Source organism: Balaenoptera physalus (assembly GCF_965194825.1).
Source record: "Balaenoptera physalus genome assembly, chromosome: 4".
Classification (NCBI taxonomy): Eukaryota; Metazoa; Chordata; class Mammalia; order Artiodactyla; family Balaenopteridae; genus Balaenoptera; species Balaenoptera physalus.
Window position 1 is genome coordinate 131,534,957 of NC_138891.1, and position 22,313 is coordinate 131,557,269.

At 35.3% G+C, this 22,313-nt stretch overlaps 1 protein-coding gene across 1 annotated transcript; it reads right to left on the reverse strand.

Moving 5' to 3' along the window:
- Window positions 1-13,880: 13,880 nt before the first annotated feature.
- Window positions 13,881-20,249, reverse strand: LOC309660404 (keratin-associated protein 26-1-like; the record flags this gene model as incomplete). The annotated part of the gene is given in 3 exon segments (XM_082460992.1): window positions 13,881-19,370; window positions 19,787-19,790; window positions 19,793-20,249. Coding segments are annotated over 3 exon segments (549 nt in total), but the record flags the coding sequence as incomplete, so codon positions are not given.
- Between the last annotated feature and the right edge of the window lie 2,064 nt (window positions 20,250-22,313).

The following is a 22,313-nucleotide window of genomic DNA, read 5'->3' on the forward strand; positions in this document are numbered from 1 at the left end:
TATACAAAAAAAAAGCACATATATCTCTTGGATGTTTAAGTGAATTTCAGCATATTATTGCACATATAGAGTGTTTATATTTGTAACCTCTTTCCATATTACTATTTTTCAGTGACTATCTTCCACATATATATAATTCATGTTTTTGAAATAATTAATATTTTGGAAATAATTCATAGTTTCTTATTACTTAACTATGAAAGAGAATCTAAATTATGATTGAGTTGTTTTCTAAAGCTTTATTCATCTATTGATTATTTGGAATCAGAATGTATTTATATGTGGAAAGAAAATGGAAATTTCTACACTAGTCTGCTAAAAAGAAAAATGTTTCACTAATAATAAATAACTCAATCCAGACCACGTTACTTAGATAAGTGGACTTTTATGAGTTCCTTGAAGAGTTTCATTTAGGGAGACTACTTATATCATTGTGTCTCTGGAAACATGTTTTGGTGGGAAAGTAATAGATCTTTCTTGCTCTGAGTTGTATTCTTGCTCTGAGTTGTCAATACGGGGATCGTCATTCTGAATGGCGAAGCAACAAGAGCTGGCATGTGTAGTCGGAGTGAACAGAGCCAGACTCGTGACCGACACTATCTAGTTATAATAGTGTAGCATGTAACTTTCCTGAGCTTTACTTTTCTCAAATGCAAAATGGACCTATTAAACACCATCTCACTAGTATCTTTCAGGATTTAATGAAAAAAAAAGGAGTATGTGAAAGACCCCGAGCATTGTCCACCTCACACAACCTGAATGAAGTGGGTTTGAAGTTACTCTGACTGAGTCGTGAGGCACAGCAGTCATGGTCAAGGTGGATTTGACTGAGGCAACTTCTTAGATTGCTGACCAATGCTGGCTTTTTAAGCTACAGCTTGTGGAGAAGGCACACTTTTTCCTTAAGAAGAGAGGCATTCCTCAGTCAAGAACACACAAATAGCTGAACTTTCCTACTAGAAGCTCTAAAATCTCTGATGGCTCATTTATGCGAATTTAGTAATTAGATGAGTCATTTCCCCATTTACGACATGAAGAAACTTCCACACTGGCATTGAGTACACAGTTACTCCTGTGTAGGTATATTCAAAGTCACATTTATATGGAATCCCTATAATATTGGTGGCACTATAAACATATTTTATGATCTTTGGATAAACTGAAAATGGAGTAAGTCAGGCTGTAATTCTCTCTGCTGAGTAAGGGAGTATCTGCCATAACTAACATCATACCCCACCTTCCTTGCGTTTATGTTTAAGGAATTTTTTTTTTTTTTTAAAGATAAGCCAACTGACCATTTAATCTATAAATGGGTACCACAGGGAACATATCTTTTCTAATTCTGGAACATGATGTTCTTTAATGATATGTGACCCTCAAACCAGTTAAGTTCCCAGATACACACAAAAGTTTGAGTGTTTCCATGATGAATGCCGCATCGTGGATTTATCCTTTAAATATATCAACAGCCAACAATGGAATTGTGCTGTTGGGTTATTGGATTGAGGATATTCTGAATTATTATTCTCCACCATCAAATACCCCTGGCACAACTAATTGGACTTCATTGTATATAAGGAAAATCTTTTCTTTTTGTTATTCAGTTAGTGCACAAGTCTATATTTAGTGAGGTAAATAGCGCTGACTTATCTCCAATATAATATATTTACAAGTTCCTAATGTAGATAAAATGTCACAAGTAACAAAGAAATCAGAAATATTGTTATCTCTCCCCTGAGGCCAAATATAACAAAATAAAACAAAACAAAAAACACTATTCATAATCTATTCAACTGCCTTCTAAAATGGATTTACGTACAAGGAGGTCAATTTGTTATTTTGAGCACATTGATTAGCCTAGATGTGTAAGTTTGGGAATAAGATTCGGAGGGGGTGGAACTTGTTTTCATTGGAGATTAAAATTTTGTAGTTCTCAGAATCAATTCAAATAAGAATGAAATGGGGAAACGAGAGCAGAGGAACTGGTATGGGAAGGGGATATGATGTATATAACGTTAAATGACCCACCATTTGACCTATTTTCCCATTAATATTATTCATTTATTTCTTTTGGAAAGTAGAGAAAGGCTGTGTATAGTTTCTGGGTGGATAATTAGTGAACTAGTGACAACAGAAGCAGTAAGCAGCAGGGCTACAATCCCCAGGGAATTGTAGAAATAGCAGGATGGTACAGGATTTTCATAGGTTATGGAAATGGCAAGGATTAGAGTCAATTATAGCCACATGTGAGAGATGACAAAATTCTGTACTTTACTATGGCTCTATCTGTATTTCATGTTATGAATTTGTAAAGGTAAGAGAGACCCTGATAAATCACCCTGTTTGTTCATTTTATTCAGTATTTTTTCTCTGTGTTTCATTCTGGATAGTTTCTACTGCCATGTCTTGAAATATATTAATGGTTTCTTTGATAGTGTCTAATCTGTTAATGTATTTTCTACCTCAGGTATTATAGTTTTCATCTCCATTTTATTTCTATCTTTCATTTCTCTATTTAATAAGAACGATCTTTCCTCTAGCTTCTGAAATATATGGAATACAGGTATACCACCCATTTTTAATGTCCTTGTCTAAAAATTCTAGCATCTGGATCATGTGTGGGTTAGTTTTGATTGATTGATTTTTCTCCTTTACTATAGGTCTTATTTTACTGCTTCTTTGAATGCCTGGTAATTTTTGATTGCATGCCAGATATTACGATTTCACTTTCTGTGAGTTGCATATTTTTGTATTATTATAAATACACTTGAGCTTTGTTCTGGGCCAGAGTTAAGTTATATGGAAACAATTTCATCTTTTTGGATCTTGCTTTTAAGCATGTGGGACTAAAGCATGGTTTAATGTAAGGCTACTTTTGTCCTAGCACCACGGGAAAACCCCTCTGAGATCTTCACCAGTTTTCTACTATGTCTGGTATGAGGACAAACTATTCACAGCCCTCTGTGAGCTCTGAATATTTCTCCATTAGTTCTTTCAGGTGGAAGAGTTTGGCAATTTAGTGCAGTTTTCTCACGTGCATGTACTGTTGAGTAAGATTCTGAGTAAGGCTTTGGTGGACCTGGTGCCGATCTCTGGAAATCTCTTTCTGTTCAACTCTCTCCTCTCTATCATTCATTCTTTCCTCATGCACTTCTTTGCCTATCTTCCAGTGTCCTGAAAATCCATGTTTCAAATATGTTGCCCAGTACTATGATTACTTCAAGTGGAAGAATAAATCCTGTCCCTGTTATTACATCTTGGTTGGTAGCAAAAGTCCAAACCACCTCTTTTGAACCTCTGCTTTCATATAGATAAACATCTAATAAACACACTAAAAAAAAAAATCAGTTTACCTTCTTTTTGAATATATTTACATATAGATCTCATACTTGTAACCTATTATAGTTATATTCTATTTCTGTAAAAATCTTATTTATGTCTAACAATCACCATTCCTGTTTAATCTTAAGCCATTCTTTTCCCACATATGGTCATTTTGAGCATAAAGAACAATTTCTCAGGATACCTTTCATGAAAAAAAAAACTAACTCAGGTTCCCCTTTAGACTAAGGTCCCACTTCTTTAACTTTTATCCACGGAATGGAGATTATACACACACACACACACATACACACACACACACATATTCACTCTTAAGCAGTTTCTTTTCTTTTGTTTTTCAAGTAAAACAAGTAGCAATACTCTGTCAAGTGTCCCTTGAATCTGAAAGGAATGTAGCTTTTCAGCTAACAAATATTTAATTCCCTGTTAATACAAAACAGAATGATATTGCCATTGTAAGTATCTATATATGCATTATGTGATCATTTATGTTCTTGAAATTTTTTTCTCTTCTTTTTCATAACAGTTTCTATTTAATATATCAAACATGATATAATATCAGGCATCAAAAACTGGTAAGCAGTTTGATATAAGCATAAGTTTATTCTTAGGAGTACCTTGATGAAGCTTACCTAAGCAACACCTTTCTAAGACCAAATACCCAATGAGTCTGCAAAGTTAAAACATAACATGCTCATGTGGAATGTACATATATCCCCCAAAGGTAATATACAAGATGGACCTGGTGCATTTTCTCATGCCAGGAAGTAAAAAATTCTCAAAAACAAAGGTAAAAACTAAACAATTATGAGGATATGTCAAAGAGACACAGGAGCCAACTGAAAGAACTCTTAATAATCAATACTGGAACAATTCAAACAACAAACTAAATAATATAATATTAGATTATATTCCAAAGTATAAAATACATAGCCATGTGTCCACACTGATATAAATAAATCATTACAAATAGGGAAGAGTTAAGAAATCTCCTATGTGGAGGGATTCCAAATAATGTATGTAAATGTTTCTCCCTTGAAGAAGTGGAGCATTACGTCCACTTAAGTAAGAACTACACACAGTGACTTCCTTTCAAAGAGCACAGTTATGGACAAAGAGGAAAAACAAATACTTTACAGCAGAGCATCCTGACAAACACTCCCTCTGCCAAGCAATCAAGGCTGATATCAATAATGATGTCATGTTGATTGTATGTACTCTTGATACGGAACTTGACTTCTGTGGTGTTTCTCCTTAAAACCCATAAACCCAGTCTAATCCTGAGAAAAGTATCAGGCAAATTCAAATTGAGGACATTCTACAACGTTCTGAGCAGTCCTCCTCAGAATTCTCAAAGGAATCAAAAACAAGAAAAATTTGAGAAACCATCACAGCCAAGAGTAGCCTAAGGAGACATGATGACTAAATATAATGTGACATCCTGAATGAGAACGAGGAACATAAAAAGGATTTTAGGTAAAACTAAGGAAGTCTGAACAGAGTATGGATTTTAGATCATAATGATAAGTTCATTAATTGTGACAAATGCAAATACCATTGCAAGTTGTTATTAAACTTGGTGTGGGAAACTAGGTGTGGAGTATATAGAACTCTCTGTATCACCTTTATAACTTTTCTGTAAATCTAAAACAATTCTAAAATAAAATATCTATTTAAAATGCAAACTACAAGCTAAATTATTTACTACTCAAAAATTAAAGAGATTTGTTTATTTCATGTCTTCATCAGTTTATACCACAGGCTATTGGGATTTAACTTCTTTTGTCAAATAAGCTACTATTTAATAACTTACATATTGGTACCATTCAGGTATCATTCTAAAACACTTCATCCTATATATCTCTTTTAATTTTTGTAGCAGTTTTCTGAGGCAGGAAGATTTGATTTCCTCATCAAAAGATAAATTTTAAAATCACTCAAGGGACTTCCTGGTGGTCCAGTGGTTAAGAATACACCTTCCAATGCAAGGAATGTGGATTTGAGCCCTGGTTGGGGAACTAAGATCCCGCATGCCATGAGACAACTAAGCCCATGCACTCTAGAGCCCGCGTGCTACAACTAGAGAGCCTGTGTGCCACACCGAAGATCTCACGTGCCAAAACTAAAGACCTGACACAGCCAGATAAATAAATCAATAAATAAAATATTTTTAAAAATCTACACAATGTATCCATGTCACAGAATTATTAAGAAAAGGAGCTGAGTCTATAAGCCAGCTCTTGTGACATCTCCCCCATCATGAAAATGTTTGTTTTGTTTTTCCTTTGATTATGGTCAAAGACAAAAAAAAAATATGTTACTATACCATTTTTGGATGCTAAATAGCACCATTTTAGTCTGAAAAATCAATAATTATAATATACTTTCCTAAGTGAATCCCCCATATATAATCTACCAACCCTCTACTAATAAGAACAGGACAATTGATTATGGCTTTTCTTATAGTTTTTTTCTCAGGAAATGAAGCAAATCCAATGGTCTCCATGGTGAAAATCCTTTTTATTAAGCTTCCAACATACCACCATACAGTATCCAAGCAAAGAAGAATTTAACACTTGTGACAATTTAGTGGCTCTATGTGTGATGAATAGACAGTAGATGTAAATGCACCATTGGTAGATATACCTCAATGTCTTCATAAGTTTTGGAAGCTATCACTTCAAAAAACACATGGTTTTCTGCTTTTTAGCTGATTATAGAAAACCAATACATTACTGGAAAGCCTAAATGAGACTCTTGTGACATTATTCTGTACCAATTCATGTGACTAATTTACCAGTACTACTGAAAAAACACTGAGAACAATTGAACCATCTATACACAGTATGTTTACTCCTCTGTCAAATTGTATTTCTACTTAAACTCCCAGAGTGCACACTTTTCAGTAATTGGTACAGTTAATATTTTTAAAATATCATTTTGAAAAAAACTTTAGCATATTCTTCTCAGTTGCAGAAGAGTTGATGGAATTCCAACACACACTGATTCATTATGAGTGACTTACACATACATTTTACTCAACAATCACTGACCACTCTTCCACACCTACACGGCTCCCACCATGTGTACTTAGCAGGTTTTATGTTTTTAATTATAGTGGCTACTTGAAGACTAAACAACAAGATTGCACAAGTTTAATTACCTGACATCCTTGAGAGCCATGATAAGGTAGAATAAACTCCAAGTACTGTCCTCCGCACTGGTAGCCTGGGAGTCACCACTGAATGACGTTTACTCCCTTCTAGTCCTATGCCCATGAGAGCCTCAGAATCAGGGCCTAAGAGTGGTTTTAATCAGAATAGTTTATAAATGATAAAATTAAAAAAAAACAAACCTTAGGATACCAACATCCAGAAGGATCCAAAGAAACTGTTACAACATGGTACTTGGCACAATTTTGAAATTTAATAAATACTTGCTTAACGAATCAATGAAGAAGTCAAAAATCATTCAGGTTACATTTGCCATTCTTTATCAAGTGGACAGAGCTCTCTCATTAATTAAAAATACCATAAATTCACTATAATAAACTAATGAATGTTAACAAAAGTCTTATTTACAGCACCTGAAAAAACATATTTACTAGGAGTTAAAGCAACTATTTTCTCACATTCTGGAAGACACGTGAACAAAAACAAGTTAAAGACTGTGCTGTCCAGGAACATCTTGAAACAACTAGTATAAAAAAAAATTATCTATCTATCTATCTATCTATCTATCTATCTATCATCTATCTCTACCTATTTTCCTATCTATCTGTCTTTGGAACATTTCTGTAAGAAGTGATAGATGGTGGATGGAGAGACATTTTTAGCAAGAAATCCCAATCCTAATATTGATTGTGCTTAACCAAACTTACTGGAAGATAAATAATACCAGGTGCTCCAGAGCGGACACAAGCATCAGAAATTACCAGATTCATAGATCAGAGGTCTAAAGAGACTGGACAATAAGCCTAGTGGTTGAACACTGCTATGTACCTAGTCAATGACTGCAACAACAGGAGTCATAGACCAAAGGAACACCACAACCAGACATATACTTGAAGAGCTAGCAGACAAAGAAGAGGTAGGTGAGGCAGTGGCAGCTGTTAACCTTGGGCAATTTGGGCATCGGGTGTAGGTTGGTGGGTGGCCTGTACTGGACACACAGGAAGCAGCAGGAGCAAAGTCAGTTTCTGCAGGTCTAGAAACATGGCAGTCAGTGGAAAGCTATCAAGAGATTTCACAGTTGCTGGGCCCGCATTTGGCTGGTTGGCAGCTGGTTGGCTCACCACAGGGCTCTGGGCAGTAGTCCAGGAGCCAGGTTGACAGCTACTGATTAAGCAGAGGGCACCTCCACAGATCACTCTTCCAGAGCAGAGAACAACAGATAAGAAAAAAGGAGTACAGCAATGACTCCCAAAAGAGCAGTGTTATCATTTCCAGAGTGGCAGTTATTGAAAGACATGAAGTTAACAGACTGAGTTTCAGAAGAGTTATAGAAATTTCCTCAAATGTGATTGTCTCCTTCTAAGTAAATTTTCTATGTACCCCTACTGCTTTCCAGGAGTTCCATATACATACTCATTTCTTGTCTTGCTCCGATTTTTTACTTGATAGCATTTTATTAGTAGTTGTTCAGATGTCAGTGAAAATACCCTCTAACCTCCTCATAAAGTTTTACTTGTATTTTCAAACACTCCTGTCCCAGATATTACCCTCATTCTGATTACTTCCAGCAAAGTGTGAGGGTTATAAATAGCTGACGTGTAATTCGTTCTCCTGGATATGGTGGAAGAAGGGAGGGAGAGCATAGTAAGTGTTCTTATCCATAAACTGTGGGTACAAACAACAAAGAATAGGCTAGTGGCTCCCGAAGCAAGAATGACTTCTCATCCTTGAAGTTTTCACAATTCTGGTTGTCAGCAAAATGAGAAAAATATACACAATGTGGGGGCTTCCCTGGTGACGCAGTGGTTGAGAATCTGCCTGCCAGTACAGGGGACACGGGTTCAGGCCCTGGTCTGGGAGGATCCCACATGCCGCGGAGCAGCTGGGCCCGTGAGCCACAATTGCTGAGCCTGCGCGCCTGGAGCCTGTGCTCCGCAACAAGAGAGGCCGTGATAGTGAGAGGCCCATGCACTGCGATGAAGAGTGGCCCCTGCTCGCCACAACTAGAGAAAGCCCTCGCACAGAAACGAAGACCCAACACAGCCATAAATAAATAAATAAATAATTTTAAAAATATATATATAAATATACACAATGTGATGGGATTTTGTAAATTAAACTCTCTAAAATAAACTGTTGCACTTATTCTAAAATTATATCCAGATTATATACACATGTAAATCCCCCCATTTAAAAAATCTGGCATGTAAAATTCAAATTAATTGGAATACTCACTGCCTGAGGTAAAGATTTTTCCAAAACCATGAAAGATTTTGCAAATATTTTCATAGATCCCCATGACAACTGGTGAATTCGTGAAGATTTGTTTGGAGGCTGCTCATCTTTCTGCTTTACTCCTGTTTAGTTTATTATTTCATAAAAATATTCTAACTTACATCACACTATATAATTTTTTTAAATAAATTTATTTATTTTATTTATTTATTTTTAGCTGTGTTGGGTCTTCGTTGCTGTGTGTGGGCTTTCTCTAGTTGTGGTGAGCAGGGGCTTCTCTTCATTGCGGTGCATGGGTTTCTCATTACAGTGGCTTCTCTTGTTGCAGAGCACGGGCTCTAGGTGCGCGGGCTCAGTAGTTGTGGCTCGCGGGCTCTAGAGCGCAGGTTCAGTAGTTGTGGTGCAAGGGCTTAGTTGCTCCGCAGCATGTGGGATCTTCCCGGACAAGGACTTGAACCAGTGTCCCCTGCATTGGCAGGTGGATTCTTAACCACTGCACCACCAGGGAAGTCCCCACACTATATTTTAAAGGCTTTTGATACATGTTTCCAAATTCACACTTCTAATAAAATGAGTATCTGATTCACCAAAACCTCAGTACCTTTGGAATTGCTACCATTATTTATTTTTGCCAATTTGATATGTGAAATAACATTTTATTATTAATCTAATATGCATTTTTAGATGACTGGTGAGATTTCCTATTTTGGTATATTTAATTATTTGTTCACCTTCCTAGTTTTTCGATCTTGATTGTTAATTTTACTATCATTTGTTAAGCATATTTCATAACATGAGATCTTATTCTAAGAACCCAGAAAAACATAAGCATCTAGAAAGGATAGTTTAGATTGTTTATTGCCAAACAAAACTTTGCTTTGAAAATATGGTGAGCTTTTAGGGAAAAAAATAAAGCAGATTCTTGGACTTATCAGTTAGAGGCTTATATTCAGAGAGTTGTAATTGGACCTAAGAACCTGATTTACCTTGCAGATGTCTCTACAAAGCCTGGTCAGGGATCCACTGGACAAGAAAATCCCCTAGGCATCCACCAATTCTCAAAGTCACTGATTAGCTGTGCTTACATAAAATAAAAACAATCTCATTGCATTCCAGAGGTTCTTAAGACAGAAACTCTTTTCCATTGAAAAGCGTCCATTGCCAGTGAAAGCTTTCATGCAACTTTCGGCAAATTTTATCTTTTTCGGAAAATACTCCCCAACACCAAACACATATCAAATTTCTTTGACATTTGGTGGATAGTTTGCAGAGTAACACATCAGATTTAAGCTTTATTTGAGTTTTGCTTCCAGATGCCAAAGCATTCATGTGGTAACTAAACTTCCTGTTTAGACAGAGAAGATTCAGTAGTAAAGGCACCCAAGCAAATAAATTGTGGTCAGCACCTAGAATAGTGTCCTTCATATAATAACAACTCAAAGATATTTATTGAATACATGATGTTGAATGAATGCATTTGGAGATACAATTTGAAGCAAAGATATGAAGTTGTATTTCATCAAGATAGTTTCAGATTCTATCTCTGGGCAACCTTTTTTTTCCCTTTCAAGCCCCCCCATCTTTGTCTTTCTTCTTTTCCACCCTCTCCCCACACCACTAGAAAGAAAACAGAAGTGCTGTGTGTACTGCACTGCTTCAACCTAATAATAAATAAAGTAAGAGAGACTAGGGTTTTCTACAAGAAACAAGACATCAAGTATGCTTTAAAATATAGCAGTCTTTTCACCCTGCAATTGAGAAAGTTCTGTAATCAATTCATAAATTTGTATTATAGATATATCTTGCAGGCCATCATCACCTCCAGAGATGCAGCTCATGCTGACTTGGCGATACCAGATATTTATCAACCAATAAGAATTCCATAAAGATAATGGAAAGTACGCTTCTGTTTTAATGGAGAATGAGGGCTCATCAATACAACTGCTGTTAGCAAAAACAGGAACAGGCAATGTGTTATGTGTAAGCCACATAATATTTCTTTGCGTAATCTTTCTTTTCTACTGTGTAGTTAGATCTGACAATGGTCTATTTATATACGGAAACAAAGGTGGTTTGTACTCATATACGGAATTTAAAAAAAATAGAAAGATAGAGAAGCAGCAAAATATTTTTTTGTGTCCTCTCAATTTGCCTCTGAAACCATTGACCTTAAGTGCATAGATAAAGCTAAATTGTTCCTCTGAAGGTTCTATGCAAGATGCCTTATTAAGTAAATTCAATTTCTTTGTCATAGAAATAAAAAGATTTTAACAGTTTTCAATAAAGCTCTGGTTTGTATTCAGAAGAAAACCTAGTCTATGGTCGATTCTGCTCACTTAAATATATCCTATAGTGCAATCCTTATAACCCTTCCTTTAATTTCTAAATAATTGCCAAAAGATGCAAATATTCAAAGAATAAAATATATTATTTTGAGATTTTTTTTCCAGAGAATAGTAATGTGTCTGGATTTTAGATGAGAATATAAGACAATTGTAGAAGAAATACAAAGCTAAGACACCTGTGATCCAGTACTCACTGTGAGTTAAGAAACTTTATAGGTTCATGTCTAAAATGAGCTGATTAAAGTCAAACAAATGCTTCAAAAATGATAACTGAGACTTGTGCATATGGAAGTATGAGCTCCTATAATTTAATTTTCTATTGTTCTAAATTTTCATGTGGGCCTATTTCATAGGATCATTTGAATGTAACAGTTTCTGTTCAAAAAATACGTTACGTTTTGCTAAGTAATTTGACATACACATTGTGATAGAGCTGGTCAGCATGGCTGTAATTAAGAAAGCAAAACATCATGTGTTCAATATCACATTCGTTCACAGGTAAATTTTTAAATGCTTGGCACTATCGTATTTTCTGCAATAAGGCATTAAATAATGATATGGTGCTTATTATTAAATTCACATTTAGATGAATTGACATGGGACTTTAAGAAATTTTCTGAGTTAAGATTAAATTTTTTGAGTGACCACAGAGTTTAATGATCCTAAGATTAGCTTAAATTACTATATAAAGTTTGTTTGGGTTACTTTTCTAATACTGAAAAATTCTAGCATCTGATTGACAGATCTATATACCAAATGTCCAATTTGCAGCATTGCTTCTCTGGATTCAAGTGAGGGACCTTTATCAAAGTGACATGTTTGACACTATTCTGTCTATACAGAAGTGCTGTTCTTCATCCACCCTTGTTGGAATATGAACTTGGAAGATTTTCTGTAAGTTCATCCTACAGCCTCTCACTAGCAGCATGTTTTACATGTGACAATTATGTAGGTTCCTCATGGGCAGTAAACTGTCTTCTCATGACATCCTGGAGGCCCAGATGTCACACAAAGGGCACTCACCCACTTGGAAAAAGTCACTATTTTCCACAATATGAAAATGTTAGAGTATGCATAGGACATGGATGCTTTCACTACCCACAGGATTTTTCCTAATTAATCCTATTTTAAAAGGCCATTGCTAGATACTTCAGAGTGCCAATAACCTCATGTATTTTGTAAGTAGATTTTTAGTTTTCATTTTTAGATATTTCCCAGCACAAGCTAGATAAGTAGGAGGTAAAACAACCTGCTTTCCTCTCAATGTACAACCTAAAATTTGAGAATCTATATACACAACCAAAAATAGAAAAATGATCATGGTGAACGTATTAGCAATAATGACATAAGAAATGACAAAAGAGTGCATTAAAATATGCTGAGCAATTTTCTATACAAAAAAGTAATGCACACAGTAAAAAGGAGCAGAAATATCCAAATAATTTGAGAGAAGAAAAGTCCTTGGACGTTGAAAAATGTTAAGCAAATATTTAAGCGCCGTCAGAAAAGTTACAGAATTAAGAATGTTTTCTTTTAAATATTTGTTTTGAAGCTTACAATTAGGGTTACTTTCACATCTCAGTATATACTTTTTGTGATTCGTTAACCTTCAAAAGATGAGCAAGGTGTTTGTTAAGATATTGGTTAAGTAGCTTTCTACGGAAGGTCAATAACCAAATTTGTAAGATACTGGACATTGCAAGAGAAAAATAACTACATTTCCTTACTTGGCTAGGAAGGGCACTTCCATATCTTGTACTATAATCTCAAATTTGCTATGCTTCTTGTTTTTATTGGTTTGAGAGTTACACACATTATATGTTCTCTGTCACCTAATAGCTACAAAGGAGCTATCTGAAAGTTCAAACTCTGCTGTTCTATTTTTATTCATCTGGTGAAACAAATGCATGAATAGAAGTAATAGATGATGTTAAAACATCTAGAGGAGAATACTGTTGCTCATCCCTGCATGGCTGCTGACATTTCACAAAGCAAAAATTCTTACTGGACTTCCTGCTTCTCCTCCTCAGTGGTGTGTACCCTACAAAATCTTAGGTCAACCTAGAGTTACTCCAATGAAACATTAGATTAATGACTGATTAACAAATACTAATATTTATGGTTGCAAATTAGTTTTAAAGATTGTCTTCCTGGACATGGAAGCAACCTAAATGTCCATTGAGAGATGAATGGATAAAGAAGATGTGGTACATATATACAATGGAATATTACTTAGTCATAAAAAAGAATGAAATAATGCCATTTGCAGCAACATGGATGGACCTTGAGATTGTCATACTGAGTGAAGTAAGTCAGACAGAGAAAGACAAATATATGTTATCACTTATATGTGGAACCTAAAAAAATGGTACAAATAAACTTATTTACAAAACAGAAATAGAGTCACAGATGTAGAAAACAAACTTATGGTTACCAAGGGGGAAAAGGGGAGGGATAAGCTGGGAGATTGGGATTGACATATACACACTACTATATATAAAATAGATAACTAATAATAGATAGATAGATAGATAGATATAGTATATATATATACTATATATAAAATAGATAACTAATAATAGATAACTAATAAAGACCTACTATATACCACAGGGAACTCTACTGTAAAGACCTGTATGGGAAAATAATCTAAGAAAAGAGGATATATATACATGTATAACTGATTCACTTTGCTGTACAGCAGAAACTAACACAACATGGTAAATCAACTATACTCCAATAAAAATTAATTTTAAAAAAAGATCATCTTGTGAGAGAATCAGTCTTTCTTATGTAATATGAAGAACTTTGAGTCTTACTGTCTCAGCAAGATGCTATGATTCATGATAAGTATAGATGAAATATTCATCTCTAATTGGATGCCCATCTGGCTGTGTTTACCCTGTTTTTGGAAAACAACAAATGCTTGTTAAATACATTTTAAACATACCTGAGAGATTTGATGGCCCTGTTGTTGGCAAAAGTGTCTAATACATTGAATATATTGGTCAATTCTGGTACTACTTTCAAATCACTCACTACCCTCCATTCACACCAGCCTCCTGTCCTGAACACTCTCCAAGTGTGTGCTTTTGATCTTGTTCTCCCTGCCTAGAACACACCTGCTTCAGTTTATCACAGGATGCTCTCCTAATCCTTCTAGTTACAATTCATGTGTCATTCTTTAAAAGACAAAATGCCTCTGACTTTGCTGAAAGTAGCTGCCCCCTCCATTTATAATACCATTTCACTCCCTTTATACTACCTTATACACTCTAATAGTACCATATCTTTATCAGTGTTTACTCTTATTTTCTGTTACTCCCCCAGATAATGTGTAACCTCCATAAAGGAAGGGATAGTATCTGTCTTGTTTATCACTGCATCTCCATCACCCTTTACAGAAGTTGGCATGTAATAGAAATTCCTTATTATTTACTGAACGATTATGCACACTGAAGTAACTTCAAGTGATGCAAATGTATTAATCAAATGATACACTGAAATATTGAGTTGTTAATCTGAAACAGTTATTTTATTTAAATAGATTTTTTCAATCATTTCAGGGACTATATATTAAAAAAACAAAGCAAGAGACTGGTTGAATAATTTAAATGATGAAAAGAACAATGATTAAGTAGTCATGCTACTGCATACATTTCTTTTGGATCAATTAAGAATAAGGAAAATTAAAGAGATTATCTCCACTGTTCATCCTTTTTTTATGAGGAACTGAGCTTCTGACATATATAATTTCCTTCAGCTCTCTGATGGTTTCAGGAAAACTCACTGATTTTCAAGTTGTTCAACTTTTTCTTGTTTTAGACAGAAGGGATGACTTCTAAGCTCTTTACATGTTGGAGCTGAAACTGGCAGTCCATACATTCCTTAAGAGTCACCCCCAATGGCTTCACCTTCTCTGATTTTTAAAAAATGTTCCTAAGAAAAATTATGTCTCAGTGGAGAAGAAAGAAACTACTCTCTATGTTGAGAAATGATTATTCAGAATTAAGCTTTGAGTAAAGACTCAGATTCCAAAATCTCAGCTCAAAATATCTGAACAATCTGTTAGACTAACCCTACATTTTTTTCCTTATGTGTGCTGCTTTAAAGCCTAACCTAATTATTATTCAAGTGTAAATATTTAATTTTCTTCAGTCTATCTTAGGCAAGATAAGGAAAAGATGATTCTCTCTGATTTTGAACTCCAGGGACAATGCTTCATGATTGGTTATGATGGAGACCCAAAGTGCTGTCTTGATTGGAGTTCATTAAAGAAGGGCAATATATTATTTGAGTTCATGGTTTGACAGAAGGAAGGTAATCCTCTGATATCCAGTTTAAAGATAACTATACCCAGAGGGTTAATCACAATCAACACATTGGTGCTTAGATGTTAATAAAGAATTTTTAATTTTTTGTGGAAAAAGAGCTTATATACCTATCCTCCACTTATTTTAGCCAGAGGAAATATATCTATGAAGCTAGAAGTCAATAAATATCAGCTAATATCAATATATTGATCTGGAATTAGTTGGCTAAAGTAAACAAAATTTTGTACTGTAACCATAATGTAGCTTACTAGAGAAACATACGCTTTGAGAAAACTTGGAAATAAATCTCAGATCAGTAATTTACAATTTGTGTGATCTTGGCTAAATTAGGAACAATTATCACTACCTTGCCAGATATTAAAGTAATTAAATTAATTAAATAAGAAACATGACCCACAGCTGGCAACACAAAATTATCACATGTGGGCTAATGTGTAACTATCAGCAAGTCCTATCTAGTCATGGAATATTGGATATAAAATGTCCCTTAATTATCTAGCTCTTAGAATTTTGAACTATGGGGAGATGAGAAGTGAATATTTGTCTCCACCCACACAGAATAAAACTCCAAATGGAAAAAAAATACATGTCGAATTTCTCATCAGTACTATCCTAAATCTAAATACCACTTTCCCTAGATTTCACTACCATCTGACCCAAAACATAATTTATTTAAACTCAAATCAACAAACCTTTACAGAAAGCCTAGTCATATATTGACCAAAAGGAACCTTCAAAGAGCTCAAATTCTGGAGAAGAGTTCAGAAATACAAATAAAACAATGAAAAATTAAGCATGACATTGATGTAAGAATAGACAAATAGTGAATAGAACAGAATAAAGAGTCTAGATATTGACACACCCATATATAGATACTTGATTTATGTACCAAGGGCATTGAACTGCAGTAGAAAATGGAGCAAGTTTTTAGGAGATGGTGCTGGATCAACTGCAATTTTGGCCCATAAGACACACACACACAAAAACACACATCAATTTCACATTGATGGTATATTTAAATGTTGAAAGGAAAACAAAAACATTTTCTAAAGTTATCATACAGTATCTTCATTAATTTTCTTAATAAGGACAAAAAAAGTACTAACCATAAATAAAAGATTGATAAATTGGACTAACTTAAAGTAAGGAACTTGTACCAGTCTAAAGGCATGATTAAGTGAAAAGGCAGGCAGTGATATGGGAGAAGATATTAAATATATATATCTCCAACAAAGACCTAATATATGGACTACATGAAAAACTCTTCGCATCCTAAAAACAGACAACCAACTAAAACCATGAGCTAAGGACCTGAATATCTACTACACACACACACACACACACACACACACACACACACACACACACGCACACACACAAATAATATTCAAATGGCCAGAAGCATTTTAAAAATGTTCTCAACCTGATGAATCATCAGAGAAATTCAAAATAAAACCACTATTTGTTATAACTACATACTCACTAGAATGGCTAAACTTAAAAGAACTATCAATTATAAATATTGATGAGGATGTAAAGCAACTGGAATTCTTATGCTTTTGAGAGTAGAAATCAATATTGGTATAACTACAGGGCATAACTTTGTCATGGTATAAAATAAAGCTGAGCAGGCACGTTTCATACAATTTGTCAACTTTACTCCTAAATATATTACCCAATAGAAATAACTCCATTTGTATATCAAAAGATATGTACAAGAATCAAATAGTATTTTATACATTATTTCTAACAGATCCAACCTTGAAACAGCCCTTCTGATCAGCCACGGCAGAATGAATAAATACAGTTTGGTGTTTTAGTACCTTGAATATTATACATAAAGGAAAATAAACAGACTACTGGTATGTTTAATAGCATGGAAGAATCACACAAACACAATAGTTAATAAAGAAGCCCAAGACAAATTGGTAGATACTATATAATTTCATTTTAAAGTTCAAAAACAGGCAAAACTAATATATGGGTTAGAGGTCAGAATAAAGGCTACATCTGTGAAGTAATGATTTGTGTACAAATTCATATGTATGTCACATTTCAACTAAAATCTCATTTAAAATTATTTTAAAAAATAATCAGTCCAACAAGATCAGCAACAGAAATATGTCTGAGATAAAAGGAAAGCTAAGTCAAGGTGTGATTTACTCATTAGGGTAAGGGACAAGGAGAGGGCCTGGGAAAAGCTTCAAAAAATAAAGGGTACAGATGTCACAAACTCAAAATATCTAGGAGAGCCAGGCAAGTAAGGCAAAATAATGAACTAGAATGGGTTTTGAAACAGTAGCATGAACATAGTGGTAAGAGAAACCAACATTCAGCTTCCATGTCAGAAGATCCATAAGTAGAGATGGGTTCCGAGAACCAGAGGCACATGCCTTCTCTAAAGGGAACAACCACTAGTTAACATCTAGAGAACATTGTCTTTCTTGCACAGTGACAAAGTTTCTAAATATTACAGTTCCTCAAAAAGGTGAACATTCATGCCTTTACACTTTAGTTTTATTTGATTTATTTATTTATTAAAATTCTATTTCTGTTTGCTGATAAAGCAGCACTTTTTTTGGTTTTGTTTGTTTATTTATTTATTTATTTTTGGCTATACCCCACGGCATGCAGGATCTTAGTTCCCTGACCAGGGATTGAACCTGCACCCCCTGCATTGGAAGCACGGAGTCTTAACCACTGGACCACCAGGGAAGTCCCTTACTTTATTTTTTGAAAAATATACCCCTACACATTTTATGTTGAATGAGGAAAAAAATGTACCTTTAATACTGATATGTCCCATAGTATGTGACTTCTGGTAAATAATGAGATAGTTCAAGTTTGTCTTATTCACCTCTGTATCTCTTGTGCCTGTCACAGGATGGCTTGGGATGTAGTAAGTAAGTAATAAAAATTTTACTGAATAAATTAACAGTTTAATAAAGTTGGGCTGTGTTTTTAAAAGTGACTATGAGTCTTCAGGGTAGATAGATCAGAAGTTCATCCTGGTCTTGATGCTGACATGCAAAAGGGTGGATGCTTATAAAGAGCAGCATGTTTGGGGAACTATGTGTAAGTAGAATCATTCATAGGAGCTTAGAATTTGCAATACTGAGAAGATGAAGCCAAAGAAGTGGGAGGGAGAAAGACAATGAAAAAAAAAAAAACAGATGTCATGATAAGGGGTCTGTATTTTCATTTTATAGGAATAGATCATAAGAAGCCATCAAAGACTTAAGCAAGAGTGAAATATGATTCAGTTTGCAATCAGAAAGGACATTCTGGTCGAAGTATGTCCACTGAAAGAGAAAGATAAGGAGATCATTCCTAATCTTGTCTTTTCAATATAACTTCCACCAAGGGCTTTTTGGGTCACTTAAGTATGTAGGATCAGAGATATCAGAGATCTATAAATCAGCTTGAGGAATAAAACATCAGGCTATTCCCTTACTGTGAGATAAAAACATATGGTTGAGTGTACCATGTCCTAGCTACTTCTGCAGGGAGTTGAGGTTGTCCATGTGTGTGTTAAAATAATGAAAGACAAACTGAAGAACCAGATTGTTACTTCTGACTTAAACTCATTTATTACAACCCAAACCAGATAAATTCTTCCCACACCTAAGCGACATTGAATAGCATTCTAAACCAAATAATTTTATGGCAAGGAGAGATGAAAGAAAAGACAAAAATGTGAAAGGAACAGCTTTCATTAGATCAGGCACAGGAAAATCAAGAAAAAGCAGTCACTACATACTAGGAACAAAGAAGCAAAAGTCCATGGAGTTTAAATTTTTGTCTTGGATCTTCAACGTGATTATTAGCTGGAATAAGGAAGTTACAGGCCTCCTCAGGCAGAGCAAGATGGATGGCAAGTACTAAACACATGTGTCAGAGGCTGGCATCCACTGAAGAGAGGACGCAGAGGTCTGAGGCTGCTGGACACAATGCCAAAAGAATTATCCCAAAGGAGAGGAAGGGTAGGGTGAACAAGAAGATGATATGAAATGAGGGCAGATATGGAGTAATTGTAGACATGAAGCAAATATACAGAATCTCTATTGGGAAGTAGAGGAGGGCAAATCAAGTGTTTGGACAATTCTCTGTGGGCGAAAGAGAGTTACTGACATTTTTGAGTAAGAGTCATATGATGAAATTAATTTTAGGAGTATTAACTCTAAACACAGTATTCAAGCTAAAGAGAAGACACTGGAGATAGGAGTCAAGATGGCAGTAAGAAATGTTATGTATTCACCAAAGGGGAACACAACCCAACTTGAGTGATGACGGGGATAATAGAAAGGGTAAATGTATAAAAAGACAATTTCAGTGGATCAAGGGAGAAAAGCATTACAGTGGGTAATGCTGTGGGGATGAGGACCACCAGGCAAGTAACCCAAGGGGCGGCATCCATAGATGAGGAGGCTCGGGGGTTGGCAGCTGCTAGACACATAGCTCAGAGGTCTATAGCATACTGGGAAGCAGGATCCAGAGACGTAAGAAGAAGCAGGAAGAAAACGGGTGCCTTGGCAGGGTCTGGGCACATAGCAACCAGAGGAAGGGCAGCTGGAAGTTTCACAGTTGCTGGGCTCACATTTGGCCGGCTGGCAGCTGGTAGGTTCACTGCAGGTCTCTTGGCCGTTGTTCAGGAGCCAGGTATGGTCTTGACAGCTGCTGGGCAAGCAGAGAACATCCCCACTGCTCACATTCGTAGAGCAGAGGGCAATGGAGGAGGGAGGAGGAACATGACGGGCATTTCTGAGGGATCCCAAGCTGTAGTTTCCAGAGCAGTAGTTGTGACAAGGCACAGTGAGGTTTCAAGAGCAGGCAGCGGTTGATTTGAAAGAAGTGAGTGTTTCAAGTTTCTCATTCGGCTTGCTCCCTGAAATACCCGCAGAAGGTGGTGATTCTGTACAGACTCTCTTCCTCCTTGTTGCCTGAGAGGGCATCAGAACTCTATTATAGCCCAGGAAGTGGTGCCTCCACCTCCCATAACACTGGTGCTCCTTGCAATGCCTTCCATTGATTAAGTATATCTATAAAGCAGTGTGACGGAATTTTCATAGTACCTCTGCTTCTTAAAGTATCCAACCTAAACAGGTATTTTAAAGGTCATTTACTTCTTCTAATTATAACCGCCACTACATAAACATTCTTAGAACTCCTCTCTTGAAATGGACTTAAAGAGTGGTAACGAACTTCTTTAAAACAATGGCAAATTATCTCTCTTTGAGGGGGAATTCTATGCTTTTTGAAAATTGCCAAAGGTAAAAAACTTGAAAGCAATTATGTCATAAAAGAATGAAAAATCCTATAACCTATAAGATTTGGGGCAGAGAGAGTCTAAAAATAGTATACTGTAGAAAATTTCAATGTGCCGAAATTTGTGCTTTGCTCTATTTTAGAATCCCGGTGGAAAATGACTCCCCACTGAAATATCTTTTTTTAAAAAGTCATGCTCATTTTATTCATTTCAATAAATAAATTGAGTCAAGTTGAAAGTTTGATTTATGTGTATTCTTAATACAAATAAATAAATTGGGCTGTTTAAATTATGGCTCTTACTGCAAACAGAAGCAAATAAGTAAAACCCCTTTAAAAAAATGATACAACATGACATTTTTCATACTTATTATAGGCTTATCATTTCATGGTTACTCATGTTCCAACTGAAAACTAATGTTATTGGTTAAAAAAAAAAAAGAAATTAGAACAATGATTAAGACATAGAAATGGATTTGGTTTTGCTTTTTACATTGATTCTGATGGCAGTTTCCAAAGAGAAACATTTAAACTGCTGTACATGGGCAATAGCATCAAAATAAATGTAGAGTTTTCCCAAGTATGAATACTTGAAGGTTATTTGGGGATATATTTTCTGGTAAAAATTTGTTTAAATGATGCATGATTGTGTTTAGCCTCAACTGTCCCACTGTATTTTTCATATACCAACATATCTAGTGGCTCCAAGTGCTATTTAAAAAAAAAAAAATTAATTATCTACTGGATCTAAGTACCAATTCCCTTTAGCTAAAAATTCAGCGTAAATCACAGCCCTTTCTTCTATTTTTATGTTCAGTGGATATGCTTATTAATTCTCCCTCTGTCCTGGAGTAGAATCTGTGAAATAGAAGATTAATTTCTCTGTGAACCAACACAGGACTATTTTACTACCAGGGATAGAAATAGGAAAAGAAAATGATATAGTCTCTGAGGTTCTGGGCTAACATGTTGAAATTATCTCAGTATTTTAGGTCAGAGAACATTACCCTTTGACGATTTGTACCTGATGTGTTTGAGGAGTTCCCCCTCACTCCACTCCCCACCCTGCCAGCTTTCATCACATGATACTGTTTGTACACATTGCAAGAGTCCTCTTGTGAAATCCTGGATGCTTCAGCTGAATGGCGTTAGTAATAAGTGTAGCCATATTTAATTGAATGCTTATCAATTTTATAGGTCAATGCTCTTTATGCCTGCTCTTCTCATTTATAAGTGAGAGTCCAACATCTGCATCATAAGTACATCAATATATTTGTGTGTATGTATGTATATGTATTAGTGTCTATTCTGGACAACACCTTGCAGTGTGCATACCCACATGTGTTATGTCAATTTATCCTCAAAATTCTTTACAGTAAATTTTAAAATTTCAAGTATTCATATAAGAAAAATTGAGATATAGAAAGTTTTGATGTGAAGAGAAACATTTAAACAAAGGGGGTTCAAACATTTGAACATTTGTTTGGTGGTCCTTGACCCCTAAAATGTTTTATTTCCCATTATCCAGTATGGCAGTATATAGAGATACATTGATACCATCATTTACTAACTGGGTGACCCTGGGCAATTTGCATAATCACTCTGAGCCCCAGTCACTC